Source organism: Theropithecus gelada, chromosome X (assembly GCF_003255815.1).
Source record: "Theropithecus gelada isolate Dixy chromosome X, Tgel_1.0, whole genome shotgun sequence".
NCBI classification, from domain to species: domain Eukaryota; kingdom Metazoa; phylum Chordata; class Mammalia; order Primates; family Cercopithecidae; genus Theropithecus; species Theropithecus gelada.
The window spans coordinates 85,426,296-85,436,508 of NC_037689.1; the positions used below are offsets into that span (position 1 = coordinate 85,426,296).

At 47.9% G+C, this 10,213-nt stretch overlaps 1 protein-coding gene across 2 annotated transcripts in view; it reads right to left on the reverse strand.

The window, feature by feature from the left end:
- The window catches only part of STARD8 (StAR related lipid transfer domain containing 8), a 76,860-nt gene extending 71,774 nt beyond the window's left edge, over positions 1 to 5,086 (reverse strand). For both annotated transcript variants that reach the window (XM_025371603.1, XM_025371601.1), the window contains exon 1: positions 4,828 to 5,086. Coding sequence is in view for 1 of the 2 variants with exons in the window: in XM_025371601.1 (XP_025227386.1) it covers positions 4,828 to 4,872 (45 nt within the window). In the remaining variant the exon portion in view is untranslated. The remainder of the gene's footprint in view (positions 1 to 4,827) is intronic.
- Positions 5,087 to 10,213: the final 5,127 nt, after the last annotated feature.

The following is a 10,213-nucleotide window of genomic DNA, read 5'->3' on the forward strand; positions in this document are numbered from 1 at the left end:
GTGTGTGTGTGGTGTGTGGGGTGTGTGTGTGTGGTGTATGTGTAGTGTGTGGGGTGTGTGTGTGGGATGTGGTGTGTGGGGGGTGTGTGGCATGTGTATGGTGTGTGTGTATGGTGTGTATTTGGTGTGTGTGCTGTGTGTGTGTGGAGTGTGAGTGTGGGGTGTGTGTGTGTGTTGAGGGGGAGCGGGTGAGAAACTGACTCATATGCATGCTTGGTTGTACCAAGCGGCCATGGATACCTTCTGGGCCCTGAGTGGCCTCAAGGGAAAGACACAGAAGACACATATTGGACTATTTATACTGGATTCATCTCACACTTAAATGTCTTGTCCCTTGGCTGCCCCTAACACAAGAGCAGCTCAAAGCAATCCTGAGCCTTGACCTGGCCTCTTGCCACCTTCCCACCATCCCTGGCTTCTGAGGTGTCAGTCCTCATCTCCCAAATGGATCACTTCTGTTCCTAGACCTAGGCAGAGTCAAAGTAAAGGGCTGAGGACGAGTTGTGGCAAAGGAGCAGACGAGACCTGAGACCCTAACCCTGGAATTTTCAAATATGGAATAACCCTCGTTCTTTGCTGTGATGCCTCCACTACACAGTTTCGGAAGCAGCTTCCAACAAATCATGTGTATTGACCACCTACTCCATGTCAGGCACTTTAAAGACACAACTTTGCTGGGCGTGGTGACTTAGGCCTGTAATCCCAGCACTGTGGGAAGCCGAGGCGGGCTGATCACTTAGGGTTAGGAGCTTGAGACCAGCCTGGCCGACATGGTGAAACCCCGTCTCTACTAAAAATACAAAAAAAAAAAAAAAAAAAAAAAAAAATTAGCTGGAGGTGATGGCGGGCGCCTGTAATTCCAGCTACTCGGGAGGCTGAGGCGGGAGAATTGCTTGAACCCGGGAGGTGGAGGTTGCAATGAGCAGTCATCACACTACTGCACTCCAGCCTGGGCAACAGAGCGAGACTCAGTTAAAAAAAAAAAAAAAAATACACAACCCACCCACCAAATGTTCGTGGCATTTCTATGAGGCAGGCACTGATTAGTGTCATTCTGCAAACAAGGAAATTGAGGCTCGGAGAAGACTTGCTCAAAGGCACACAGCTAGTATGTGTGCCTGTGGGTGTGGGGTGGAATTGAAACCTAAGTTTGTCTGCTTCACCCTTCCTCATACCTCTTCAGCTGATGGGGGGCTCCATATGGTGGGGGAGGCAAGGGGCTTGGTTTCCCTATCAGGACCATGAGAAGTTTGAATAAGATGATCTGAGAGGGCCCTTTCAGCTCTGACAGGATCTGTCCTGGGCATTCCCCACCCCTCAAACCCCTCAGTCTCCCACATTCAGGGGGCCTGGCTCAGAGAGGGAGGGTGGCTCACAGCAGCCTGTGCCCTTGACTGAGCTCCCGAGCCCAGAGAGCCTGCCTTTCTGACTGGGGCCTTGAAGCAGCAGCATTGGAAAAGGGAGCACGCAGTCCAAGTGTGTGTGTGGATCTGGCAGGCTGCCTCTTAGCCCTGAGATCCAGCCGTGTGTTGATTCACATCTGCCAAGGACATGCGCAACCACAGACCTGTGTGTATGCATGCGCATGCACATGGGCCTTCACGCCGTGTGCATGCTTTTGTATGTCTACAGGCTTTTTGGAGACGTGCCTGGCTGTGTCTCTGTGTGTCCCCCAAGCTTGTGCGTAGGAGGGTATGTATCTGATGTGCCTGTGTGCCTACCTCTGTATATGCATGCATGCATATGTGTGTGAGTCTACATCATGCTAGGAATGTGCACTGTTTGTGTGTACATGTGCATTTGCCTGCTTGTGTCACGGTATATGTGTGTTCGTCTCTATGTGTGTATGTGTGTATGCACACTTGAATGGTGTGCCTGTGCATATGTGTGTGGGGCTGAATGTGCACAAATGCACGTGTATGTCCTCTGTGGACACGCACATGAGTGAATGTGTGCAAACGTCTGGGACCCGGGATAGAGATCCTCAACCTTCTCTTGGGGCTGTCCTAGCCCACCAGTTTTATTTTGTTTTGTATGAGACATAGTCTCAGTCTAATGGCCAGGCTGGAATGCAGTGGTGCGATCATGGCTCACTGCAGTTATCCTCCTGCCTCAGCCCACAAGTAGCTGAGAAAACAGGCATGCATCACCATGCCTGACTAATTTTAAATTTTTTTTCTAGAGACAGAGTCTTACTATGTTGCCCAGGCTGGTCTTGAACTCCTGAACTGAAGTGATCCACCTGCCTCAGTATCCCAAAGTGCTGGGATTACAGGTGTGACACCATACCTATAATTACTATTCCTCCTCCTCCTCCTCCTCCTGAGTTAGGATCTCACTCTGTAGTCCAAGCTGGAGTGTAGTGGTGCAATCATAGCACACTGCAGCCTTGAACTCCTGGGCTCAAGCAATCCTCCCAATTCAGTCTCCCAAGTAACTGGGACTACAGGTGTCCATCATGCATCACCATGCCCAGCTAATTTTTTTATTTTTCATAAAGGATCTCACTATATTGTCCAGGCTGGTCTGGAACTCCTGGCCTCAATCAGTCCTCTCTCATTGGCCTCCCAAAATTCTAGAATTATAGGCATGAGCCACCGCCCTAAACCTAGCCCAACAGTTTCTAAGAGGCTGACAGGGGTTAGGACATGTTTGCTGGGTATCTGAGAAGTTGGGGGAATGAGTGCAAAGAGATTTAAATCCATGCCAAGCACCTAGAACAGTCAACCAGGGTAGGGGACAGAGGTGCCTCTCAGGCATCAAACCTCAAAGGCGCTTTAATTTTCCCTTCCCCCGTCGTTCTTGTTCCATCCAGCTCTCCATCATTTCTTCCTCTCCCATCCTCATTTCCACTGCAGCTGCCTCCTTCCTGGCCTCTGCACCTCCGCTTGGGCCTTTCCGCACCATTCCTGCCCACTACTGCTGGAGTGCTTTTTCTAAAACTGTCCACTTAATTATATCCCTATTGTACTGAAATCAGCCCCTTATTCCCCAAAACAGTAGTCACCAGAGTTTCAGATTTCATGGATGAGGAAAACGTTCTTAAATAAATAAATAGGGAAACAATCAGCATGTTGCAAACTTTGTAATTTTGCTGAAGGCAGACATTTAAAAAATTTCTCACTCATATTTTGTAGGAGAAAGATCATTTGAATCCCCACCCCCACAGGAAGGACACAACAGTCTCCAAATAAAGAATAGTCCTTTGAGTGGAATTAATTTAGTTTTATGAACACTGCACGACATTATCCCTACTTTTCTCTCATTCCACCACAGATGGTTGAAAAATCTCATTCGGGACCCCCACTAGGTGAGGACCATGAATCCACAGATCAATGCCAAACCCTTTTGGAAGTAGTCCCTGCTTCCCCTTCTCAAGCTCCTATCCCCTCTAACCCTACGTTTGAGCCACATCACGAAAGAAGCCCTTCCCCCAGCCCACTACCATTTGACTGCCTCCAAACTCTAGCTTACGAAGTTCCCTCTGCCAGGCATGCCTGGAATGCCCTTCCCCCACTTTTGGACTGACAAACTCTTCTCTTCCTTTAAGCCTCAGACTCAGCCCAAATGTGACCTCCTGTGAAATCTCTCCAAGTCCCTCCCGGTGGAATGGATCTTTCCTTCCCAAAGGTCCCAGCATTCTTTCATCCTGTCTTACAGTCAGTCAGGCTAGTCGTTTGAAAGTCTTCCTCCTGGGTTGTACTGTGGGAAACCACACAGTGTCAAGAAAGGCATGGACTTAGGAGCTCAGATCCCAGCTCTGCCAGTCATATCTGAGCAACCTTGTAAATATTTCTTAACTATTCACAGTGTTCTTTCCCTATCTATAAAAGCAGGAAAGCAATGGGTTGTGCTGAAGATCACCGCCACATGAATGAATTAAAAGTGCCTAGGTCTGGTACATAGTGGATACTAAATAAATATTAGTTTCTTGGTTCTTGAAAGTGGAATCATGCTTTACACACCCTTGTGAGTTCGGCTGTGCTCATGTATCCCCCATGGCCAGGATATAGTAGACACTCAACAAATATTTACTGACAAACTGACTATTTAGCACAATGTCTGGCATATAGTAGGTGCCTGGTAAATATTTGTCACTTTTCTTATATTCTCTTTGAGGACAAAAGCCATGTCCTTCTTTGCTTTCTTTTAAAAAATGGAGATGGCAGTCTCCCTATGTTGCCTAAGCTGCTCTCGAACCCCTGGCCTCAAGTGATCCTCCCACCTCGGCCTCCCAGAATGCTGGGATTATAGACGTAAGCCACTGTGTCCAGCCCTTTTTTGTCTTTGTGTAGCTCCAATGGTGCCTAGCACAGAGTATGTGCTTTGATATATGTGGATAGAAATTAATAATAATAATAATAATAGATACCATTGCTTGTGTGGATGCTCCTCACCAGGCATCCTGCTAGGAACCTTACACACATTATCTCCTGGATTTGCATACATTTACTATGTAAACAATAACACCAACCTCATTACCCCATAAGGTTGGTGTTACTATGGTCCTCATTCTAAAGCTGAGAGGAAACTGAGGTTCAGAGAGGTTAAGCATCTTGCCTTTGTGGCAAGATCCAGGAAGCAACAGAGGCAAGTTTTATGAAAAAGAACCAACTAGCTGACTTGTTTTTATGGGAATGCAACAGAAGGTCACAGAACTGGTTAAGTGACAAAGGTGAGACTTGAACCCAATCCCTTTTAACTCTGAGAGCCTCAGGTAGTCTCAGAAGCCTATCTGGTCCGTTTTCCCAGCTGGCGCGCAATGGTCCGCATCTGCCTCCTTCCCCCCTGAGCAGCGGGATGGGCTGGGGCTGGGCAGTCACTTACCTTCACCTTCCTGAAGCAAGACCAGAAAACGTCCAGCAGAGGCATGGTGGCGTGTGGTGAGCTGCTAGGGCCGGCAGGGCAGTGCCGGGCACGGTCCCCTCCCACTCTGGGGATGAGGCTAAAAGAGGCCCGGGACTCAGCGAGAGCCAGCCCGGGCCCTGCGCTCCATGAGCCGGCCCCGCGAGGGGAGAAGCTGAGAGCAGCGGTTGCCGGGGCTCAGCTGCCTTGACAGCGGGCGCCTCCCGCCTCTTGGAGGGCCACTGAGGGAGGGAAAAAGGGAGGGAGGGAGAGAGGCCGGCTAAGGAGGAGGGACCAGGAGGCGGGTCACTGATTCAAACTCGGCACCGTTAGCCAGTTGGCTGGAACGGGACAGCAATGCCAACTGAAATTCCCTGAACATTACAGTTCCCCGGCTCCGGGTGTCTGACCCGCCTGCCGGCTCCCCTGCCAGCCCCGCCACCTGCATGCTGGCATTGCCTGCCTGCTTGCTTCTTGGCTGACTAACGCGCCAGCTCTCCTTGGGGACCTCTCGGTAGAGCCCAGACCACACAGGGCCTGTGGAAAGAATGCCAAGGAAAAGGGGCAAGGAAGGAGAGCCCCGACCCCAGCAGGACCGAACAAGGTGTGAATGCAGTCCACGGAAGGGGAAAAGCTTGCAGCCTCAGGAGCCCCTCTCAGACAGGAGCCCTGGCCCTGCCTCAGTGGATCATTCTCCAGCCCTCTAAAGTGAGGACTCTTGACTCACTGTGGCATCTCGGAGAGGCCCCTTCCTCCTGGGTCTCAGTTTTCCCAGCTGTACAATGAGATGCCTGGTTAGAGGTCTCTAAGTCTCAAATCTGTTCGGGGTTAGGTACAGGGCAAGTCTCAAAGAAACTTCACTCTGGACAACCACAGTTCTTGTCAGAACTCCTGCTGCTCCTGGGAGTCCATAGGAAGTCAGGTCTTGCCCCAAAGAGAATCGGAGCCCTAAAATGCCATTTCATCCATCCCCCTGCCTCAGGACATAACAGCTCTCTCCCAGCTCAGATAGACTGGGTGTATGCCCTTTTCTAAACATCTTCTGAAGAGATGATGGCTTCCCTCCTTTATCCAGTCCCACGCTCAGGACCCTCTAAGCCTAGAAGTTTAGCCTGGAATCTAAACTTGAACCCTCTGGATGCCCTCAAGTCGGTTCTTTTAGAGGAAAGAAAGTTAGCAGTAGGAAGTTCTAGAGGCTTTCTGGGCAGGAAGCCATTAGGAAGCACTGACCCTCCCCCTCTCTCAGCCCCTCCCCAGGCATCAGAAGGCAGGGTGCCATGGCTGGTGGCCAGAAGGCTCCCAGGGACCCCATGGCAAAAGGCCAGGCTTGGATCTCTGGAGGCACATGTCATCATGAGGCCCAGAATAACTTACTCTCCCTGGCCTCACTTCTGTTTCAGAGACCCAAGTTAGTCAGGCAAACAGCCAGGTCCTGGGACCCTGGAAGGTCCTAGGCTGCTTTAAGCAAGCCTCTGCCTGCCTTCGAGGCCTTTCTTCATCAGTGGCTTTGTCTGGAGGTTTGTCCAGAGGCTCTGTGAGGGTCCCCCCAGCTCTGTTTACAACTTACTCTGTGGCCCTCAGTTTCCTGGTTTATACCAAGGAGGCTACAATCACTGACCTCACCCTCTCTCTAGCACCGACCTCAGGGGTGTCTCAGATGTGAGTTTTGTTGGGATGTGTCGGGAAGATAGTCAGCAAGAGCCAAGATAAGTGGCTTCCCACCCACCTCCAGCTGAGCACAGGCTTATAAGGGGGAAGCCCTCTGCATGTGGGGGCGGAATAACGGGAGGAGTCAGAGCTCAGAGACTTTTCTCTGAGCATATGCCCTCCTGCCCTGCAGCCAGAGGCCTGAGGATGGAGAACTGGGAAGCAACTATTACAGTAAAAGCTGCCTGCCCTCCTAGGATGGCCTCATAGTCTTTCGCTCTCTGGAGTTCACCTCCTTCTTTCCATTCCGGCCCCTGGGAGGAGATGTGTCAGCCACGCCTTTGGGCATTCATTCAGGAGGCATTAGTGCACAGCACACCACATTAAGCTAAGAAACCAGGAGACTTCAGTTTCAGTTCTGGGTCTCTCACAACAGTTTAGTCTTGAGGTGGTTTTAAGCCATAAACTCGGAAGTTGACTGCCTGGATTCAAATACTAGTTGTCGCTCTTTAACTGGTGACCTTGGGCCTGTTACTGCCTTAGTGTTCCCATGCGTAAAATGGGCAATAATAATAGTACCTACCTCCTTTGGGAGGTTTAAACAGAATGAATTAAAGCATGTAGTATAGTGTCTGTCATAAAGTAAGTTCTCAATAAATGTTATTTGTGGCTCATTCTCCATCAGCCAGGAAGGATGTTGGTGTTAAGGTTGACATATCTATCAAGGATAATAACTACCGTGGCTTCCAGTGCTTTGATGAAACCTCAGATGCATGGGTTTCATATTATTAGAGCATTTATTGCTTCCCTGAGGGTTGCAGCTCTCTGTGTTTGCTCTGACCAAACCAAGGAAGAAGGCATGCGCAAATTTTTGCAGAAATTATGATTCCATAAAAGATTTTGAGGAGATGAGGAAGGCTGGTACAAAGTGATTTGGAATATAAAGAATTTCTTTGGGTTGAATTACAGAAGTTTGTCACTGACCTGTGTTCCTGAACTATGAAATATGAATATGTGGGCTAAGAAATGGTTTGTCTTCATAAACAATTAACAAATAAAAATAAATCTCCTTTGGTATTATTAAAGAAGCAGAGGCTTTGGAGCCAGACAGACTTAGATTTGAATCCTGGTTCTGCTACCTCCTAGCAGTGTACCCTTACAAAAGCCACTTCCCTTCCCTAAGCCTGTTCCCTCATCTGTAAACTGAGAGTCACTGCTTACATAAGGGGACTGCTGTTAGGAGTTAATGAGATAACATATGCTTGACACATAGTAGATATTCAATAAATGTTAGCTCCCTTCCTCTCTCGTCTTCTCCTGAATGCTCCTGGCTCTCCCTGCTTCTGGTAAAGCAGAAGGAGCATTGATTTGACATTATTAGATGTGAATTTAGATCCAAGCCCAGCTACTTTTTTGGTTGCGTAACCACCTTAGCCAAGTCACATTACCTCTGGAACCTTCAGTTTTCACGGCTATAACAGGAGAATAAGGATAAAGATCTATGCTCACCTCCCAGGTTTGTCATTAAGAAAGAAGGAACAGGCCAGGTGCGGTGGCTCATGCCTGTAATCCTAGCACTTTGGGATGCCGAGATGGGCAGATCACCTGAGGTCAGGAGTTCGAGACCAGCCTAATATGGTGAAACCCTGTCTCTACTAAAAATAACAAAAAATTAGCTGGGCGTGGTGGTGGGTGCCTGTAATCCCAGCTACTCAGGAGGCTAAGGCGGGAGAATCGTTTGAACCCAGGAGGCGGAGGTTGCAGTGAGCTGAGATTGCACCATTGCACTCCAGCCTGGGCGGCAAGAGCAAAACTCCGTCTCAAACAAAGAAAGAAGGAACATGCAGGACCTGATGTGAAGTGGTTCTCTCAGTTAACACAAGTTCTCCCTCCTCATCTCCCTTCTCCCCACATACCCCCATGGGGACTCTGAATCTGGCAGGTTCTCCCTTGCCTCACACCCAAGGCCTGACAACTGGCATAGCAGTCATGAAATCTGCTTTCTTTGGGTGGCAGGTATGGAGAGTGTAGCATTCAGGGAAGCTGGAACCCGGAGGGGCTGGGCAACTGTGCGCAGGCAAGCGGGGAGGCTAGCACATCAACCTCGCCTGATCAGCTGCTTGATTTCTCCCCTCGGGAACTGGCACTGCCCACAAGGGGGTGCCTTGTTTAAGGCCCAAGTCACCGGTCTATGCCAAGGAACCCAGGTGAAGGAGAAGACAGGCCAGGCCCGGTATGGCTGAAGCCCATGAGGAAGGAAGAATGGCCTTTCTCCCAAAGTTACTGTGTCCATTCCTGTGCCAGATATTGAGCAGAGCACATCTGTGACCATTGGGGGACCAGACAGAAAACTATATGGAATGAGAAAGGAAGTCAGACCTACAAGAACAGGACCACTGTACACTATTAAAAGTTATGAAGGATTTCATGGAGTTTTTATTTATGTGGGTTACATCTATCCATATTCACTATATTAGAAATTAAGATGGAAACATTTAAGGAATATTGCTTGATTGATTTGTTCATTGTCAAAGTCATGCTTAAAAATTAAACATGTTAATATAAATAATATATTTTAGAATATATTTTTAATATTTTATGAAGTATAACAATATTTTACAAAACAAAAATAAATTTACCGAGAAGAGTGGGGAAGTTTTACATTTGTTGTTATTCTCTTTGATAATTTGGCTGGATTCAGAAGCAGCTGGATTCTCATAGCTGCTTCTGCTATGTATTGAAGTATATGAAGAAAATTCTGCCTCCTGCGGATATGTTAGTTTGAAAAGATCTCCTTGACCTTTGGAAAGATTCTCAGGGACCTTCAGGGATTCTTTTCTTTTTTTTTTTTTTTTTTTCTTTTTGGACAGGGTCTCTGTCACCCAAGCTGGCGTGCAGCGGCACGATCATAGCTTATTGTAGCCTCGAACTCTTTCACCTCAGCCTGTTAAGTAACTGGGACTACAGGTGCACTAATATAGCATATATTTAATGTATTTTTTTTTATATAAATATATTTAGAGATGGGGGTCTCATTATGTCGCCCAGGCTTTCCAGGGATTCTTGGACCACAATTTGAAAACCACTGCATTAGAAGATCTTAATTAGACCTCATTAGAGAGTCCTGGCCTGGAATGTCTGAACTGGAGGTCTTGCAGAGCATCCCGTTTGAAACCCCCCTCATTGAGTAAAAAAAGGAAACTGAGGCCCAAATAAGGAAGGAGAATACTCAAATTCACACAGCATGTCAGTGGCAGAGCTCAGAGTTGGATCCAGGTTTCCTGCTTTCTAGGAAAGTTATTTTCCCACCACCTTTGAATAAAATACAGCTATATATTCTAAGGGTGTCAGTTGTGATACACTGGAGAGTACCTGAGTCTGGATAATAGAGAGGCTTGCGTCCTAGCACAATTACTAGCAATTACTTGCTAGTAATTGATGCAGCAGTCATATATTTTTAGAGCATCCAAGAATCATAGCATGGATGCCAATAAGGTAGTGAGTTTCCTGTCACTAGATGCAGATGAGGAAAAGGTTGACTCAGCTAACCACTTGGGTGGTTCAAGAGTCTAAGAAAGGTGATTATAAATGGTACTTACTCCACAGTTCAGGCAGGGTTCCCATGCAGGGCCAAATCAGTCACTTTTCCACATTGAGCCAGGGACATGGTAGGCAGGAAAAGATTAGAAGAATTCTTCCTCATTTATTTTGTTAAAAATGA